General features: G+C 40.9%; 1 protein-coding gene across 2 annotated transcripts in view; it reads right to left on the bottom strand.

Annotated features, from left to right (window-relative positions):
• PTK2B (protein tyrosine kinase 2 beta) overlaps window positions 1-20,921 on the bottom strand; it is a 109,540-nt gene that overhangs the window by 59,333 nt on the left and 29,286 nt on the right. For both annotated transcript variants that reach the window (XM_006884864.1, XM_006884865.1), the window contains exon 2: window positions 517-695. In XM_006884864.1, the coding sequence (XP_006884926.1) occupies window positions 517-695 (179 nt within the window). The remainder of the gene's footprint in view (window positions 1-516; window positions 696-20,921) is intronic.

Genomic DNA, 20,921 nt, shown 5'->3' with positions numbered 1-20,921 from the left:
ACTCGATGGCACATAACAACAACAACAACAAGTTGATACAGGGAAGCTTGTACCTACAGCAGGGATTGAGGACTGCCAAGAGCAGAAGTCAAGAGAACTCAGTATGGAAGGGACTTCCCATGAGGCTCTTGACAACTCATCCAAGACTTAATCTTTCTGTTCTCGAAGGCGGGGGGGAAAGCAGGCAGTGGCTACCACTAGTCCTGAATCCCCACTTCTTCCCTCACAGGGCAATTGTTTTCCTCAGGTTCACAAATCATTCCAAGACTGTGTCTCCCCACCCACCCCACTCTTCTGCTGTTCTTTACTATAGTACCAACAACATTTTGTCTGGGGATATTCCTAGACATCTGCCCTACTTAGGAGTTGGCAAGTACATTAGCTACTTGAGCAGCATTGGGTCTTAGATGACACTCGGATTTTCTGGATACGCTTCAGAAGTTGAGAAGTGCTGTAAAGAAGGATCTCCCAGGGCCTTTTCACCCCACACCCATCTGCCCCGTTTCAGAGTCTTACCTCCATTCTGCCTCCACGTGTAGACACTCATACTTGTCCTGCACCTCCCCCACTGTCATCAGCGGGTGCAGCCAGTGGATCTCGTCTGACTTCATGTGCTTCAGCCTCAGCCCATAGCACTCAGCCAGCTGGATGTTGGGCCCGATCCGCCCACTCAGCAGGATGGAAGTGATGATTTCCTATGGAGGAGAAGAGGCATGTGATTTAGTGGTGTATCCCTTCTAGGTGCCCACAGAAATGTGATTTTTTTTTTACCCCCTAGGCACAGAAAAATTTCTTTTCATGGTTTATTCATCTCTGATTCTCTTGCAGGGAGCTATGGTGGTACGCTCTGCAGTGAATCACACTGTAGAGCCAAACGTGGCATCTCGCTGGTGGTTCAAATCCACCACTGGTTCTCAATTTCGGAAAACCCACTGGAGAATCCATAATGAGTTAGTAATGTGTGAGCGGATGAGTAATTCTCTAACACTTAGTGCAAGGCTTGGTAGATAGTGTGTTCTCTTCATTCATAAACCAAATGAGTAAAGTGAGACAGAAAAGGAGGGTAGAGGGTATAAGTCAGAAAAATACAGAAAGGCAAGGAGCTCAGATTCCCTGGTAAGCTCCTGCATTACTTGGCAATCAAACCAATTAATAGACTCTGACCTGTGCAAAGAGCTGTCTGAATATCTTTGATGAAGCCAGTGTCATTGAGTGTTTGTAAACAGGCAAGGCTAAGCCATCACTTGCTTAGGAGAGAGCTGCTAGACAGTTCTCAGATATTATTTCATTCAATCTGGACAATATTCTGAAGTAGATGGTTCTCGTCCCCATTTAACTGATGAAGAGAATGCTATAGATTACACTGCTCCTAGTATTAAAGCCGGGATTTTAAACCCTTGGGCCGTTGGACCCTGATTTCCATTAGCTCAAGCTGATTCCAAGGATCATCGGGACAGGACTCACATTTAGAAGATGCCCCAGTCCTCACATAGAAGCTTGGCCATAGAAATACAGTACTAAGCTTTTCTCTAATGAAGTTTAAAGTCCTTGGTTTTAGTCCTAGCCTTGATCACTTTGAGTTGGTTTTTGTGTATGATGTGAGGTATGGGTTTTGTCTGAGTTTTCTGAGGATAGTTTTCCAATTTTGCCAACATTTGTTTAAAAGGCTGTCGTTTCTCCACGTAACTGATTTCATCTCCTTGTCAAAAATCAGTTGACCATAGGTAGATGGACTGATTTCTGGATTCTCAATTCTACTCCATTGATCAATGTGTCTGTTATTGTAGCAATACCATGCTGTCTTAACCACCACAGCAGTGTAGTAGGATTTGAAATCAGGGAGTGAGATACCTCCTACCTTGTTTCTCTTTTTAAGGAGTGCTTTGCTTATTCAGGCCCTCTTTCCATTCCAAATAAAACTGGAGATTGTCTTTTCCATCTTGTTGAAGAATGGAATTGATATTTATATTGGGATTGCATTGAATGTGTAAATTGCCTTTGGTAGTATTGCCATTTTCACAATATTGAGTCTCCTTATCCATGAGCAAGGGATATTCTTCCACTTCTCCAGGTCTCCCTTTGTTTCTTATAGTAATGTTTTGTAATTTTCTTTGAATAGATCCTTTAGGTTTCTAGTCAGATTTACTCTTAAGTATTTAATCTTGTGATTAGCTATTACGATGGGCATTGTTTTTCTTTGTTCCAGTTCTATATTCTCTTTGTCATAGTAGAGAAATCCAGTTGATTTTTGTATGTTGATCTTGTATGTCCAGTAGTTTTCTTGCTGAGTCTTTAGGGTTTTCTAAGTATACTATCATATCATCTGCATTGTTGTTGTTACGTGTCATTGAGTCGCTTGTGACTCATAGCAACCCTATGTACAACAGCCCTAAACTCTGCTCTGTCCTGTGCCAATCGCACTGTTTCCGATATACCCATCCTGATTACCTCAGTCACTGAATCAATCCACCTCATAGAGGGCCTTCCTCTCCTGCGCTGTCCCTCCACCCTCCCAAGCATGATGTCCCTCTCCAAGGACCGGTCCCTCCTTACAGCATGTCCAAAGTATGTTAGATGAAGCCTCAGAATCCTTGCCTCCAAGGAGTTGCCTGGCTTAACCCTCTCCAGGATGAATCTGTTTGTTTTCCTAGCAGTTCATGGTACCCTCAATACTTTTCTCCAGCACCACAGCTCAAAGGCATCAATTCTCCTTCTATCTTCCCTTGTCATTGTCCAACTCTCTGATGCATAACAAGTGATTACAAAGACCATGACCTGTATCAGACACACCTTAGTCTCCAGATAGACTGCATAGAAAGATAATTTTACCTACTCTTTGTCAATTTGGATACCTCTTATTTCTATGCACATCCAAAAACTTCTCCAAGAGGATAAAAAGGGAAGCTACAGACTGGGAAAAAATATTTGGAAATAACAGGTCTGATAAGGGATTTATAACCAAAATTCATAGAATACGCGAGCACCACAAGATAAAGGTAAACAACCCAACTGAGAAATAGGCACAGGAGATGAACAGACACTTCACCAAAGGAGAGATTCAGATGGCAAACAAACACATAAAGAAATGTTCAAAATCCCTAGCTCTAAGAGATACACAAATCAAAACAACTATGAGATATCATCTCACCCCAGTAAGAAAAGCAAAATTGAACAGAACAGCAAACATCAAATGCTGGAGAGGTTGTGGAGAAACTGGACCCTTATTCACTGTTGGTGGGAGTATAAAATGATGTAACCACTATGGAAGGCAGTATGGCGCTTTCTCAAAAAGGTGCAAATAGAGGTACCATTTGATCCAGCAATTCAACTACTGGGAATACACCCCAAAGAGACCATAACCGACATCCAAGCAGATATATGCACACCCATGTTTATTGTGGCTTTGTTCACAACAGCAAAGAGATGGAAACAACCCATGTACCCATCAACAAATGAATGGATAGAGAAGCTGTAGTATATTCACACAATGCAAGGTTATGCAACATTGAAAAACAAAGAACTCATGAAATAGTATACAAAATGGGTGACCATGGAGGACATTATGCTGGGTGAAATATCTCAATCACAAAAAGACAAATACTGCATAATGCCACTGTTATAAAACAGAACTGACAGGTGGGTTGGAGGGAAACTAAGAAAAGAGGGGATAAATAATGTACAGGACATTGAAACAGACAAGGGAGAGAACTGGATAAAAGGAATGTATGATTAGGTATTATTGGCATGACAAGAGCCTAGAAAGAGCTGCATAGTAAAGTGGTCTGGGGAAGGGGGCTCTATGACAATGAAAGAACTTTTTTTTTCTAAAGAGAAAAGCAATCTGTGGGTTAGGGGGGGTAGGGAAAAATGTGCAATGATGAATGAATGGAAATCCAAGTTCTTATAAACTTTCATTAAAATCTCAATTAAAAAAATAAATACATTACTAGTAGCTAGACATTAGTTTCCTCTTGTTCTTGCTTTCTTGTTGAATAGAAGCTGGGAAAGCTACCTGCTCCAGAGCCTGATGCCAGAGCTCTCTGCACTGAACTCAGAGCCCGGGTAAGAAGACCAATGAGAAGCTTGGCCACAAGGCAACAGCTAACTGGGAAATCAGCTCAGTGTCTGTTAAACGCGTGTTTTTTCCTGTAATTCCACAAATACATTGCAAATAAAATTCACTCCTGATGAAGCAGAGAATGCTCTTGAATATCCACTTTAAAACTCACAAGCACTGACTTGTCTATCAACTGTCTTTACAATGTGTACTCCACTAACCACCAGGCTGAAGACAGTAACTGTAAGACTAAGATGAAGAATGACCCATTGCTATTTAGATAGTTTTAAACAGAACTCCCAAGTTGTTTAAATCAAGTAAATAAAATATAATCTATTTCTTAATGGGAGTGAGAAAGGCGTATTATTTCAGCAAATGCCAAACTAAATTTAAATAATACTGGTTTGAAAGAACAAAAATGTTTCTCCTGTCATATGACAGACATGTGTCCATTTTCTCTGTCAGTCCTCTTCAGCCCCATGGAGTCTTTACACTGTGTGTCACACTATTCTTCATTCATATTGTGTTTCATATAATCATTCCCTGGCACTATGATGTTTGTTTGTTTGCTTTTGTCTGTGTGTACCATCAAATCGGATCTGACTGGCACAGGAGGAGATTGCCCCTCCTTCTCCAGCAAAGCATCTGGTAGATTCGCTCCAAGTGCCTTTGGGACTGCAGTGCAGCTTCTTGCCACTAGGCCACCAGAGCTTGCTGTCCCAATGGAGTCTTCCCTCCGCCCCCCCCCCCAGTTTTTTTGTTTTATTGAAATTTATTATTAATTTCAGTAAAAATTTACAGAGACTTTGGATTTTCATTCCTTCACTGTGGCACTCCCATGGAGTCTTGATGCTACAAAGTTCTAAGTCCAAAAAGTTTCTTCCTCATTGCAGTTAGAGTACCATAGAGTTGGGACCCGCCCGCAGCTCCCCCACTCCCACTCCCTGCGGGTTTTCAGAGACACTTAATCACAGGAGAGGAGACTGCCTATCCTTCTCCAGTGGCACAGCTCGTGGCCTTAAACGGTGTGCTTTGGGGACTGCACCACAGCTTCATGCCAGGAGGCCACCAGAGCTCCCCTCTTCCTCATTAGAAAGGAAAAAGAAAAAAAAAGCCTATTAGAGCAACCATCTATTGCTCTGAGGCAGATGGAGAAATGGAATTAGAATCCCAGCATATAAACAGTTGAAACAAATCAATGCAGGTATCACAGCCACAGTGGGGGAGGGGGAGAAAGGTCAGGAGCACCTGTTCTATAGTGAGGGAACCTGGACAGCAGGCAGAGCTCAAGATTGAAGTAAAAAATCTTATCATTATGTCTCCTCATTACTCCTATTACTAACGTTCTGAATTATTCTATCGGCTGTTTTGATTGGTCTAGAAATTAATTTAAAGTAAGACTACTTAAGATACATTCTTTTGTGTTCAATTTCTTTCAATAAGCATAAACTCTTTGATTTATCCAGGTATATTAGTAATTTGTTTTATTTTATTGACAAGTTATGAACACATTATATTTATATATATTTATTGTATATATTTATTATTCTTCTGTTGTTTAGATGCCTGGGCAATTTCTAATTTTAGTTTAATGTGCTTCCATTTCTTTTGGATAATTAGCAAAATTTTTGGATTAAAGATAGTTGTCTGCTGATGCTTTCACCAATATTTTATATTAGTAATTTTATTGTTGTTATGTGCAACACTATGTACGATAGTTCTGAACCCTGCTCTATCCTGAGCCAATCTCACTGTCTCTGACACACCTACCTTCATCACCTCAGTTACCTGTGTCAATCCATTTCATCCAGGATCTTCCTCTCCTTCACTATCCCTCCACCCTTCCAAGGATGATATCTTTCTCCAAGGACTGATCTGTCCTACTAATGCCTAAACTATGTGAGATGAAGCCTCAAAATCCTTGCCTTCAAAACGCAGCTTGTTTTCACGCTCTCTAGGACAGACCTGTTGGTTTTGTTGGCAGTCCAGGGTATGTTCAATACTCTTCTCTGGCACCAAACTCAAAGGCATCAGTTCTTCTTCTGTCATCTTTGGTCTTTGTCCAGCTTTCTGATGCATAGTAAGTAATTCTTAAGACCATGGCTGGATCAGGTGCATCTTAGTACCTAGATTGACACTGTTGCTCTTCAGCACGCTGGAGAGGTCCCTAACAGCAGTTTTTCCTAACGCAATTTATCTTTTGCTTTCTTGACTGCGGGTGCTAAGAGTGTTGATTGTGGAAACTAGCAAGTTGAAATTGCTAACAGTCTCAATCTGTTTTCCCTCAACTGGGCCAGGGGTGAGAATTTTGGTTTTCTTGATGTTGAACTTCAATCCATACTGCAGACTACAGTCTGACATTTTGCAGCAAATGCTTCAGGTCCTCCTCAGTTTCAGAAACCAAGGTTTGTCAACTGCATAATGCAAGCTGTTGATTCTTCCTCCAGTCCAGATGCCTCCCAAATGATCTATTTCACATACAGATTGAAAAAGTATGGAGACAAGATGCCTTCCTGACACACTCCTTTCTGGATTTTGAACCATGCATTATTTTCTTGCTCTATTCTGAAGACTGCCTCTTGGTCCAAGTATAGGTTTCACATGAGCACAATCAGGTCTTCTGGGATTCCCATTCTTCTCAAGGTTAGGCAAAATTTGTTGTGATTCATGCGGTCAAATGCCTTTGCACAGTCAATGAAACACAGACAGACATTCTTCTGGTACTCTCTGTTTTCAGCCAAGATCCATCTAGATTGTCTATGATGTCTCTAGTGCCTTGGCCTCTTTTAAACCCAGCTTGTATTTCTGGTAATTCATTGTCAATGTACTGTTCCAGTCATTTTTTATGGCCATCAGCAGTATTTTGCTTGTATATGATATTAGTGATATCATTCGATGATATCCTTGCTCTGTTGAGTCACCTTTTTTTTTGGTAATAGAAATAAACATAGGTCTGTTCCAGTCAGTTGGCGAGGTGGCTGTCCTCCAGATTTCTTGGCACAGCCTGGTGAGCACATCCAGGATCATTTTAGTGACTGCACATAGCATCTTAATGTGCTTTTATCTCTTTGCTGACCCATACAATTTAACACATTTTCATGTGCTTACCAGCCATCTATATATCATCCTTTTTGAATTGTTCAAATCTCTTTACCATTATATGTATATATGAGTATTGCTACTTAAGTTACAGAGAAATTTTATTCATTCTGAGCAAAAGTTCTTTGACATGATTTATGAATATTTTCTCTTGGTCTATGCCTTGTCTATTTAGTTTTCCTATCAGTGTTATTTGAGAAAATCTAGTTTATCCAAAATTTTCTTTTATGGTTAATCCTGTCTGTATCCTTTCTAAAATATTTTTGCTTGCTCATTTTTATGAAGATATTCTCCTGTGTTTTCCTTTCTAAATGTTTACTTTAAGGTATAAGTTACCTTGAATTCATTTTTATGTATGCTGTTAGGTTGAGTTAAAATTAATTTTTCCCTTTATATAGATTTCTCCCCCTTTATATAGTTTTAAGCTTTTCCCTGCATTTGATGTCCTTTACAAACAGAAATGTTCTTGCTACCTTTGTCAAAAAGTCAAATGTCTATATAAGCTTTGGTGTATTTATAGATTATTACTTCTATCAATCTTTGTCTACATTTGTGTCAATCATTGTCTAGATCACTGTACCTTTAGAGATCTTAAAGTCATATAGAGTAACCTTGACTGTTAGCCCCTCAAACTCTTAGGTGATTCTAGGTCTTTGCACTTCCATAGAGGTAGTCTACAACTTTCTATTTTAAAAATCTGCTAGATTTTTATTTGGCCTGTGTTAAATCTGTAATATACTGAGGGAGAACGAACAACACTGAGTTTTCATGTTCTTTTCCTCCATTCCACATTCATCTGTCAGTTTTTCATCAAGAAAATCAATGGCCAGAAATTCAATTTGGATTTAAAAAGGATATGGAACTGGGAATATCATTACTGATGTGAGATGGATCTTGGCTGAAAGCAGAAAATTCCAGAAAGTATCTACTTGTGTTTAATTGACTGTTCAAAGACATTCAAATGTAGGGATCATAGTAAATTATGGATAACACTGAGAAAAATGGCAACTCCAGAACACTTAATTATGCTTATCTGGAACCTTTACATAAAACAAAAAGCACTGATTAGAACAAAGCAAGCAGATCTACCGCATGGTTTAAAATCGGGAACAGTTCATGCCAAAGTTATTTCCATTCACCATACTATTCAATCTGTATGTTGAAAAAATGGAAGATGGACTGTATGAAGAAGAATATGGTATTAGAATAGGAAGAAGATTCATCAGCAACCTGTGATAGGCAGGTGACACCACTTGGCAGAAAACAAAAAGTGCTTTCACAATTGAAACACTGATAATTTGCAAGACTACAGCCTTCAGTCTTGACCCATCTCTTTCCGTTGCTCCACCAGCATCCCTTTCCACTTCTGCTTACACCATTTAATACCTCCCTTCTCCATCCAACACTTGATATGATGGCTTAGGTTTCAATTCAGTGCCTAACGCCTTGCACTGCTGCTGATCTCTCACTCTGGCTGCTGTCTCTTGAGTTTAGTAGTTTCTAAGTCCAGGCAGGAAATCAAAAGACAAACTGCACTGGGAAAGCCCTCTGTCAGGGACCTCTCCTGAGTATTGAAAAGCAACAACATCAGTCTGGAGACTAAGGTGCACTTGATCCAGGCCACAGTCATCTCAATTGCCTGCTATGTGTTAGAAAGCTGGACAATGACTAGGGATGACAGAAAGAGAATTGATGTCTTTGAGCTGTGGTTCTTGAGAACAGTATTAAATACACAATGGACTGCCATGAGAACAAACAGGTTTGTCCTAAAGAGTGTGAAACCAGGCTGCTTCTTGGAGGCAGGGATTCTGAGGCTTTGTCAGACATACTTTGGACATGTTGCAAGGAGGGACCAGTCCTTGGAGAGGGACATCATGCTTGGAAGGGTGGAGGGACAATGCAGGAGAGGAAGATCTTCAATGAGATGGACTGACTCAGTGACTGGTGTAATGAGGATAGGTGTGTCAGAGACAATAGGGTTGGCTCAGGACAGAGCAGGGTTCAGGGTTATTACAGATAGGGTCGCTATGAGTTGCAAGTGACTCAACAGCTCTTAACAACAAACAACAAAAAGTCCAAATCGCAGGTACTAATTTTAGGGAAGGATTTCTATCTCAGACAGTTCTGAGGAAAAGCCTTTTACTCCTGAGCTTCTGCTCCAGGACTGACTTCTTGTGACTTAGTGCCTCTTTCTTCCATTTGCAGCACAGTGCTGTCACATTAGGCTAAGTTCCCAGGAGAGGGTGATGTCTCCTCTAGATCTGGTATGCAAGTATTATTTTCTTGGTCTGAGAGCCAGTGGACTTCAGGCCTGAAGCTAGTTATATATGTAGGGATTCTCTTGCTGGAATACCCTCAATGTTGGCAGAGTCCAATGGAATTTTAGGAGGATGGGCATTACTGGATTTAGGGAGTGCTGTGGAACAGAGACGTTAGTCTAGAGACTAAGGTGTGCATGACCCAGGCTATGGTCTTCACAATGACTTGTGAAACCTGGACAATGACTAAGGATGACAGCAGAAGAATTGATGCCTTTGAGTTGTGGTGCTAGAGTATTGAACTACCCTGGATTGTCAAGAAAACAAATAGGTCTGTCTTGGAGAGGGTAAAACCAAGTTTCTTTTCGGAGGCTAGGATTTTGAGACTCTGTCTCACATTCTTTGGTCATGGTGCTAGGAGAGACCAGTTCTTGGAGACAGACATCATGCTTGCAAGGTTGGAGGGACAGTGCAGGTGAGAGAGACTCCGGATGAGATGGACTGACATGATAACTGGGGCAATGGGAATAGGTGTGTTGCAGTCAGAGAGACTGGCTCAGGACAGAGCAGAGTTCAGAGCTGCTGTACATAGGGCTGTTATGAGTCACAGGTGACTTGATAGCACATAACAACAACAACAACAAAGCCTTCAGTGTGTGTTACCTTAACAGAAATAAAACAAAAGTCCTTACAATGGGACCAATAAACACTTTGATAAATGGAAAAAGGATTGAAGTTGCTGAGGATTTAATTTTCCATGGAGCCATGATCAATATCCATGGCAATCAGCAATTGAGGATGGCTTTGGGTTTTTGCTGCAGTTCAGCTGTTCATAGATGGATAGATCTGCTTCTTGGTTCTCAGTTCTGTTTCATTGATCTGTGTGCCTCTCCTTGAACTTGTACAAAGTTACTTTGGCTACTATGCCTGTACAGAGTTGTGCTATCCAGAAGTGTGAGGCCTCCTACTTGGTTCCTCCGCAGTCTTGCTTTAGCTATTCAGGTCCTTCTTTTCCATATAAAATTAAAGAATAGATTTTACGTTTCATTTAAAAATGTTTTTGGGATTTGAATCCAGATTACACTGTACACGTTTTTGGCAATACTGCCTTTTTCCACGATGGAAAGCCTCCAAACCGTGCCCGACAGAATCCCTCGTCCAAGTGACCAGGGATTGCCACTAGTGAGTAGGTTCACCCCTCTTTGCTGGCTTTGCTTCATCCACCTTCTTGCAATTTCCCTCCTTCGATCCAGTCTGTGTTCCGCTCACCTTGGCTCACTTTACGGTTGTCTCCACAGTATCTCTATGCTGGGCTGGGGGCTCTGTGAAGTTGCCTCCCTGTGCTCTACACCTGGGAATGCGGCTCTCTTCACCTCAAGGGTGGCCATGCTGCACTGGGCCTGGAGGCAGGATGCCGACAGTCCAGAAGGCTCCTTGTTTGCTCTTTTCATTCGAACTCTTCCTCACCCTTCTGTTTGTTGTCCTGGATTCCCAGACTGTCTTCTGCACGTTTGACTGTCCTTCACTGTAGGGGACGGCACGGTGTATATGACAAAGGCTGCACCTTGGGCCATCTCTTCTCGGCAATGCTGGGCACTTTTTAGTGCACAGGTTTTGCAGGGATTTTCCTAAATTTATTCCTAAACAGTTCGTGCTCTTTGAGGCTATTGTAAATTTTTAAAAAATTAAAATGATTTTCTATCTTAAAGCTTTTCATCTCTATAACTTCTTCCTTTCTAGGACTTTCTCCCAATCTTCTGGCTGCTCTGCCAGCCCAAGTTCTAACCTTTATGTCAGGTCGGTATGGCTATAGTTTTCTGTTCCTGCAGCCCTTCCCAGAACAGAAAATGCTGCCAAGTAAAAAGCCACAGACTTGCAAACCTTATTCACTGTAGTTGAAGGACCTCTCTCCCTCCAGTTCCTGCTTCCTATGGTCAATCTCCAACGCTTTAAAATAATTTGGTTTTCTTTTTTTGTCCACATGTTGTTGTTGTTATTATTATTATTATTATCTGCAGAATTAATTCAACCAAGTTACTCTTCCAGGTTGGAAATCTCTTGTATTGTTTTTAATCTCTGATCTCTGAAAATGAAAGCTGATGGACTGCAAAGAGCTCCCTTCAAGTTAGGCGCCATAATGAAGCCTAGCAATAGCCCATTGTACAAGTATGGGTCTCAGACTTCAGTACTTCACCATCCTTCACTGTACTATCTATGAATAAGACATTCACGCTCTCTAGGGCTACTTTCCTTATGTATAACATAGAGAAAATAATAGCTTTGATTTTAAATGGCTTTGTGAGGATCACATATAATAAAACTCCTACAATAGATTCCTATACAAGGTAAATACACGAATAGGTTTTAACCTCTTGTGGATTGTAGGCCTTTTAAATCATATTTGTGAAGTATAATCTATACTGAAGGCTCTAGTCTTTGATCTTCATTAGTAAGTTCCCCAAGGTCTCTTCCCTTTCAGTAGGTATGGCTGTGTGGTCTGCATAAGGAAGGTGATTAACGAGTCTTCCTCCAATCCTGATGCTGTTATTGTGTTTATACAGTCAAATGCCATGAATTATTTGCTCAGAATAGAGATTAAGTATAGTGAAAGAATACAACCTTAGCATACATCTTTCTGACTATATTTTCTTATTGGTTTTATTTTTTTAAAAATCTTTCTGATTTTAAACCATGCACTATCTCCTTGGTCTGTTTGAATAATTGCTTCTTGGTTTATGTGCAATTTCCACATGAGTACAAATACATTTTTTTCTCAATGTTGTCTATAATGTATTATGAGCCACACCATCAAATGTCTTTGAATTGTCAAGAATATGCATTTCTTCCAGTTAGGTTACAAGATGCAATACAAAGAAATCCAGATATATAATAATTTTCTTAACAAGTGCCTAGTCCTAATTCCTAAATAATTTTCTCCACTGAAAAGACCCAGAAATCCCTGAAGAAATGGCTGACTCCAGGACTGAGGCAAAGGGAGTACAAGATGAACTTGGAATATCTTTTTGTGCCAGAAAATAAAAAAGTGCTTAAAGAATAACAAGCAACAAATGCTGGCGAGGTTGGGGAGAAACTGGAACCCTTATTCACTGTTGGTGGGAGTGTAAAATGGTACAACCACTGTGGAAGGTGGTATGGTGCTTTCTCAAAAAGTTGCAAATAGAGATACCATTTGACCCAGCAATTCCATTACTGGGAATATACCCCAAAGAGACCATAACTGACATCCAAGCAGATATATGCACACCCATGTTTATTGTGGCTTTGTTCATAATAGCAAGGAGTTGGAAACAACCTAAGTGCCTATCAACAAACGAATGGATAGAGAAGCTGTGGTATATTCACACAATGGAATACTATGCTGTATTGAAAGACAAGGAACTCATGCAATATTATTCAAAATGGTTTACTCTGGAGGACATTATGCTGAGTGAATCATCTCAGCCACAAAAGGACAAATATTGCATGGTGCCACTGTTGTAAAAGAGGACTGACCTTGGGGTTGGGGAGAGACTGAGAAAGATGGGTTCAATAATGTATACTACACTGAAACAGATGAGGGAGAAAACTGTTTAAAAGGGATATGTGATTAGGTATTTCTGTCATGACAGGAGTCTAGAGCGAAGGCTACATGGTGGAGTGGACCTGGGGGAGGGTTTGTAAAACAATGAAAGAATTTTTCTTTTACTTTTCCAAGAGGGTAGTGTTCTGGAGGGAATGGTTGGGAGGGGAGAAAAGTGCAATAATGAATGAATGGAAATCATAAGTCTCTGTAAATTTTTACTGAAATTAATAATAAATTTAAATTAAAAAAATTTAAGTTAAGAGTAAGGAAGGCAATGGATTTATAACTGCTCATACTAATAACACTATATCATGGCATGGAGGAGGAATAGTGGAACTGTATTCATATTTACAATATTCTTCTTACCAAAATAATTTATGAAAAATAGGAATTGCATTGGAATATGTATCTCTGGATTGGAAATTATCATATTGTTAATATTTGTAGCCTTAAACTTAAAAGATTATATTGTTCAAAATTACTTGTTATATATTCATTTAAATTTTTCTCTCTTTTAACAACTGGGATCTAGAAGGAAAAGACCAGAGAATGGCCAAAATGATTGGGGCAGCTATTGCTGCCAGTTTAGGGCCTGTGTCAGGAAAAGGAAGTCTTACTTATAAACAGTGTCACCCAAAGGTAATAAAGGAGGTCAGAATTGCTTCCACTGTGGAAAGCTGGGCCACTTCAGTAGACAGTGTCACAGATGAGAGCCACACAGATAGGCAAGGGAGTAGAGAGGAAGCTCCCACTCACTTGCTTTAAGTGTGGATCTGAAGGACACATGGTCAAGGGTGGCCTACGTCAGGTCCTTGAGGCTGACAGGCCCCAGCTCCCAGCTGGAAACAAAGGAGGATGCTTCAATGATTCAGATCCTTCCAGAAGAGCTGTGGGTGAGCATTAACATTACTGGTAAGTATATTCATTTTCTCCTGGACACAAGAGCCTATAATTTGGTCCTAAAAGCCTTCTGAGGTCCCAACTCTTCTCACTATCTTAGTTGTTGTAATTGATGGAAAACCTCATAAGCAGTTCCTTACTTCATCTCTGCCTTGCATAAGAACTTCCAAGCTATAAAACAACCCAGTGGTAGATGAAATTTGGTCCAGGACTTAAGAACAATAAATGACATAGTTGAGCCTCTACATCTTGTGGTTCCTAACCTTTATACTATAATAGACAAAGTGTTAGTCAATAAGCCTTTTATTTTAAGAATTATCTTCCCTCTGAAACTTGATTTGTGCCACTGCTAGAACCTCTACTTGGAATATTATTGCTTTTAATTTTTGACTCATGTACTTTTAACTTGTTAGTTAAATTTGTGTCTTCTAGGCTACAACAGTTCCATGATGCACCTTCAAGGATATGAACATGTATAGCTAAGCACAACTGATAACAGTGCATCTAAATTCCAAAGTCAATCTCCACAATAGTCTACGTGTTTCCTATTGCCAAAGGGGCCCTTTAGAGTAGTGAAAGAAGATCTTCACCCTGAAACCTACAGTGTCCCTTTTCAGCAGGAAGTAGCTAAGAGAATACGCTGTCCCCTTTTCTTTATGAATTAAGGTGAAATCTGTCTCAGGGGGAATGATAGGAAATGGCAAAGGACACACTGACAAAGGAGATTAATCAGAACTGGTTTTGACAAGCACTGTGGAAATGGGACAATTAAAACAGACTTTAAAGGAAAAAAAAAGAGAGGAACGAACTGGGGTGGGGGCTAGAGAAAATAGTGCAACAATGAATGAATGGAAATCCAAAGTCTCTCTAAATGTTCATTAAAATTAATAAAATAAAAATTTTTAAAGGAAAAAAAAAGAGAGGAACGAACTGGGGGGGGGGCTAGAGAAAATAGTGCAACAATGAATGAATGGAAATCCAAAGTCTCTCTAAATGTTCATTAAAATTAATAAAATAAAAATTTTTAAAAAAGAATAATGGAAACATGTCACGATGAAGAAGATACAGCTTGAAGGGTTTCCACTCTCTAAATCTGGAACTAACTATCTAAGCATCAAAATATATACTGAAGGGACAGAATTATGATCCACTGAATAAAATGGAGCCTGTCATAGATAGATCAATGGAAGAGAAAGAAAAGTTCTTCCTTGGAGTTATTGTTAAATCTGTCAAGTCTGACTCATAGTGACTCTCTGAACAATAGATCTGAACCCTGTCCTCTCCTAAGTCTTCCTCACTATCCCCAACACCCTTGAAATGATGTAAATAGACTATCACAATTTGGCAACAATTCACTGGTGGTTAATTCAGGCAGATAAGACCTTGTAGTTTCCCTGCTGGGTATATTCTCTGCAAAGAGATAGGCATTTGCTCTGTAGTTGCTAACCCTCTCCAGAGAACAAGCTATCTGGGATTCTTTCGAGGAAGAAAATGCTTTCTACAGTCATGGTAATTACTCCCTGGGGGAGAATTTAATTAAGAATATCTTAATGAAAATAGATCTTCATAGGGAAGGAGTTCTCAGTTTCACATAGGAAGAACCTGAAGGGTTTTTTAGCATGGATGTACTCTTTGAGGTGGTGCCCGAGCACTGGGCAGATTCTCATCAGGTGGGTTTGCTTCCCAGAGGGGCAAACCTGGAACTACTGGAAAGAGGGAGTATTATTCAGTGGTACCTCAAACACCACCGTCATCACTGTTGGCTACTGATGAAGGTATGCCAACTTTTCTGTGATGGAGAAGTGCCTGTGACAATAAGACCACTAGCTTTGGATTGTACAAATGTAGGTTTGAGTTGCATCCACTTCCGAAATGGCTTGCCTCTGGAAACTCTATGAACAGTGCTCAGGTCTTTCGTTCATTGGGCCGCTATGAGTCGTCTACAACTTAACGGCACTTAAGAACAATAGTTTTGTGATACAGACTTGTCGTAGGATGCCTAGGGCCCTGAGCCACAACCTCTTCTCGTAATGTCAGGTTGCAGAGGTTCCTCCACTTAAGTCATCAACAACAATCTGTTATATATCTACTATGCAAAGCTAAGGGAGCATTGGTGGACTAGTTGTAAGACGCTGCACTGCAATCCCAAAGGCACATGGTTCAAATTTACTAGCTGCTCCGTGGGAGAAGGATGAGCAATCCCCTGATGTGTGATTAACTGCCTCTGAAAACCTGTAGGAATTCAGTTTGACAGTTCTGACTGAGTTGATTCAGCTGAGTTGGTTCATCTGGGTTGACTCTGACTTGCTGGCATGCAACAACAACATGCAAAGCTATGACTAGCATTGAGGAGAATGGGAATCTCAGAACATTGAATTATGCTCATATGACACCTATACCTAGACAAAGAAGCTGCTGTCAGAACAGAGAAAAGGAAGACTGTGTGTTTTACAGTCAGGAAAGGGGTGCATTAAGGCTGCATCCTCTCACCATAAATCTTAAATCTGTATGTTAAGCATCATTCAGGAAGCTGGACTCTATGAAGAAGAAGGTGACATCAGGATCAAGGAAGACTCATCAACAACTTGTATTGTGAAGATGACACAACCTCGTTTGTTCAAAGTGAGTAGGACGTGAAACACTTATTGCAGAAGATCAAAGACTATAGCCCTTTAATATGGATTACATTTCAACATCAAGAAGACAAAAATCTTCACCACTGATCAGTAAGCAACATCACGATAGATGGAGTAAAGATTGAAATTGTCAATTATTTCACCTTACTTGAACTGATAATAAAAACCCTTGGTAGAAGCACTCAGGAGATCAGGAGACATATTGCACTGGGCAAGTCGTTGTCAGAGACCTCTCCAAATTACAGAGGAGCAATGATGTCAGTTTGAAGTCCAAGGTGTGACTGATTCAGGCTATGGTATTTTTCAATTACTTACTATGCATCTGAGAGTTGAACAATGTATAAGGGTGACAGAAAAGGAATTGATGCCTTTGAGCTATGATGTTGGAGAAGAATACTGAATGACCAGAGGCTGCCAAAAGAACAAACATCTTGGAAAAAGTGCAGGCCAGAGTGCTCCTTGGAGGCAAAGATGACAAAACTTCATTTCCTGTACTTATTCTTACCAACATGCTAAGAGAGGCTATTCTTCAGAAAGTGACATCATGATTGGAAAGGTCAGAGGAAGATCCTCAACTAGAAGACTTGACACAGAGGGTGTGTGTCAAAGATTATGAAGATGGACCAGGATAGGACAGCGTTCAAATGTGCTGTACATAAGATTGCTTTGAGTCATACTCGACTCAATGGCACCTAACAACAACAGCAACAAGCAAAGAAGAAAGGAGGTCTGGTGGCACAGTGGTCAAGCACTTAGTTACTAACCACAAAAGTTCAGCAGTTCAAACCCACCAGTTTCTCTACAAGGAAAAAAAGGAGACAGTCTGCTTCCATAAAGATTTACAGCCTTGAAAACCCTCCAGTGACAGTCCTACTACCTCATGTATGCGTCACTATAAGCTGGAATTAATTCAAAGGTTGCAACAATTCAGCTGAGTTGGTTCGTCTGGGTTGATTCTGACTTGATGGCACGCAACAACAACATGCAAAGCTATGACTAGCATTGAGGAGAATGGGAATCTCAGAACATTGAATTATGCTCATATGACACCTATACCTAGACAAAGAAGCTGCTGTCAGAACAAAGAAAAGGAAGACTGTGTGTTTTACAATCAGGAAAGGGGTGCATCAAATTAATTCAAATTGTTACTGCTGTGTGCTGTCAAGTTGGAACTGACCCATTACAGACCCTCCCACTGGTTTTCAGAGGCAGTTAATCACACAGGAGACTGGGTGCCACCAACTCAACTCAGACTCAGAGCAAACCTGGTTTATACAGAGCAGAGTGAGGTGCCCTAGGGTACATACACACACACAGAGGAGAGAGACAGAGAGAGAGAAAGGGAAGGAGGGACGAGGGAAGGGAGGGAGGGAGGGGGGAGAGAGAGACAGAGAGAGGGGGAGGAAAGGAGGGAAGAATGGAGGAAGGAAGGGATAGAGAGAGGGAAAAGGAAGGAGGGAGGGAGGGAGGGAGGGGGGAGAGAGAGAGAGGTAAAGAGGGAGGAAAGGAGAGACTGAGAGAGAGAGAGAGAAAGGGAAGAAGGGAAGGAGGGAGAGACAGACAGACAGACAGAAATAGACTGAGGTTCTTTCCCTCCAGAAGCCGGGAGGAAGAAATTGGCTTAAAGTGAAGAGTTCTCAGAGTAGGGCATGAAGCAGCCTGGGTAGTGCAGTGTGTGTACTGATTCAGGCCACTGCTCAAAAGATAAGCAGTTCAAAATGCCCAGCCACTCCTTATGAGAGAGATGAGCAATGTCCTCCTATAAAGATTTACAACCTTGGAAACTCAGAGGAGAGTCAGTGTGCATCTGAAGCACCTCGACAACAATGGTTAGAGTAAGGTGGGAATCAGATTCAAGGAAGAGTAAGATTGAAGGTTGAAATTATCTCACGTGTGGAGCGTTTGTATCATCAACCTAACCTTCCCAGCCCTTTTTGTTTTGTAGTATTCCAACAACTTCCCAAGCAACGACAGGAACAGTAATAACAGCATTCTGCTCAGACATTATTATTAATGAGCCAAGTATTTCTTTTTCTGCCATGTATGCAAACAGTTCACACATTCAGTTTCTAACCAACAGGCTGACAGTTCAAATTCACTCAGAGGATTTTTGGAAGAAAGACTTGGTGACTCCTTCTGAAAAGCCAGCCACTGAAAACTCTTATGGAGCGCACTTCTACTTCGTAACACACAGGGCGTAGCCATGGGTTGGAAGGCAGCAACTCCAAGTGGTATTTCCTTTCTATCAATAAATAATTTTTTAAAAAATAAAAGGTGAAGAGACTGAGATAGTTAATAGTTTTAGTTTACGTGGCTCCACAGTCAACACTCTTGGTAACAGAAGCCAGGAAATCAAGAGACGAATTGCATTGGGAAAGTCAGTGGTGAGGGACCTCTCAAGAGTACTGAAGAGCAACGACATCAGGCTGGAGACTAAGGTGCACCTGATCTGGGCTATAGTCTTCGCAATTACGTGCTATGTGTCAGAGAGTTGGACAGTGAATATAGGTTGATAGAAAGATAATTAATGCCTTTGAGCTGTGGTGCTGGAGACGAGTGTTGAATATACCATGGACTGTTAGGAGAACAAACAGGTTTGTCCTGGAGAGGGTGAAGCTAAGAATGTTCCCTGGAGTCAAGGATTCTGAAGCTTTGTCTGACATACTTTGGGCATGTTGCAAGGAGGGGCTGGTCCTTGGAGAGGGCATCATGTTTGGGAGAGTGGAGGGATGGCGCAGGAGAGGAAAACCCTCGATGAGATGGATCGATTCTGTGATTGGGGTGGTGGGAATGAGTTTGTAGAAGACAGCGAGGTTGGCACAGGATAGAACGGCATTTAGGGCTCTTGTACATAGGGTCGCTATGAGTCGCAAGCGACTCAATGGCACATAACAACAACAACAACAGTAAGCTTATATACTCACTAACTTGCTGTATGTAACTTGATCCAAAATATAAAGAAAGAAAGAAAAAAAACCCAATACAATTTGTCTTCATTTTATCAGCCCCTGCTTTGACACACCACAATTCTTTTCCGCTGCAGGAAGACCTCTGCTTCCTTCTGCTTCAGGTACTGAAGCTCAGCCCACAGGCTGCTGTGGTTTGCCACTTGGATATTAAGATTCACCTCAGGTTTTCTAGGTAATTTAAAGATTCCTGTGGCTTTTCTTCCTGGTAACTAACATAGACTTGCCACTTTGTCAAATAGGGCCACTTGGTAAACTGCCTTTGTCTCTCTTCCTAGTCTCTGTCATTTCCTCCTATAGATCAAATGCAAAGATGAGAGTGTCTGCTTTGTCCCCATGCCTGCAATAATTTATTTCCAAAAAGTAAAAAGTTCCCCAAGCATTTAATTCCTCGGTTCTTTCCCTCTCTATGATCAGTGCTCAGTCACCTTTTAGAACCTCTTTTAATAATCTCCTTAGTCTCTCTATTTTCCTTAGGCTTATCTCCTCCTCCTCCTAAATAGACATCTACCTTTGGGTTTTTTCCCCCCTTAGAACATATTAGTTGATGTTAATGGCCTAGCTTTAGGTATAACACACAGTGGCTTCCTTTATTTCTTTGGGAAATGCTGATGGTACTAGATGTCAACTGGAGTGCTGACAGCCAAGCCTCTTCCTTCCTCCCACCAGGACTGCCCTCACTCAGAGACCAGGCCTTGCTTTACTGGGGAAAGCCCACACCCAGTGACCGATCAATACTCCAACCCAAACCTGTCGCTATAGAGTGACTTCTAGTTCATCAGTCATTCATTGTCGTTGAGTCAGCACGGACTCATAGCTGATCGTCCAGAGGGTTTTCAGAGGTTGTAAGTCAGAAGAGAGGGCACTGCTCATATTTCTCCTTTGGAGAGTCTGTTGGATTCGAACAGACAGAGAGGTACCAACCACCTATAGGTTAGCAGCACAATGTGCTATGGATTACGTCACCAGAGCTCCTTATAGGACAAACAGACAAATATTGCTTAGTGTTACTGTTGTAAAATGGGACTGACATCAGGGTTGGAGGGAGATTGAGAAGAGGAGATAAATTATGCATACTGCATTGAAACTGATGAGGGAGAAAATAGTTTAAAAGGGATATGTGATTAGGTATTATTGTCATGACAGGAGTCCAGAACGAAGGCTGCATAGTGCAGTGGACTTGGGGGGAGGGATTGTAAAACAATGAAAGAATTTTTCTCTGACTTTGCAAAAAGAAGAGCGAACTGAGGGGTGGAGGGAGCAGAGAGAAAAGAGCAACAATGAATGACTAGAAATCCAAAGTCTCTGTGAATTTTCATACAAATTAATCATCATCATCATCTCAAAATAAATAAATACCCCCTAATCTAAAATGCCTGATACAGGCCATAGTTTTTGCAATCACTTGTTATGCATCAGAGA

Source organism: Elephantulus edwardii, unplaced genomic scaffold (genome assembly GCF_000299155.1).
Source record: "Elephantulus edwardii isolate Elephantulus edwardi_28Jun2011 unplaced genomic scaffold, EleEdw1.0 scaffold00038, whole genome shotgun sequence".
In the NCBI taxonomy this organism is placed as follows: domain Eukaryota; kingdom Metazoa; phylum Chordata; class Mammalia; order Macroscelidea; family Macroscelididae; genus Elephantulus; species Elephantulus edwardii.
This window is presented reverse-complemented; position numbering and strand designations above follow the sequence as displayed.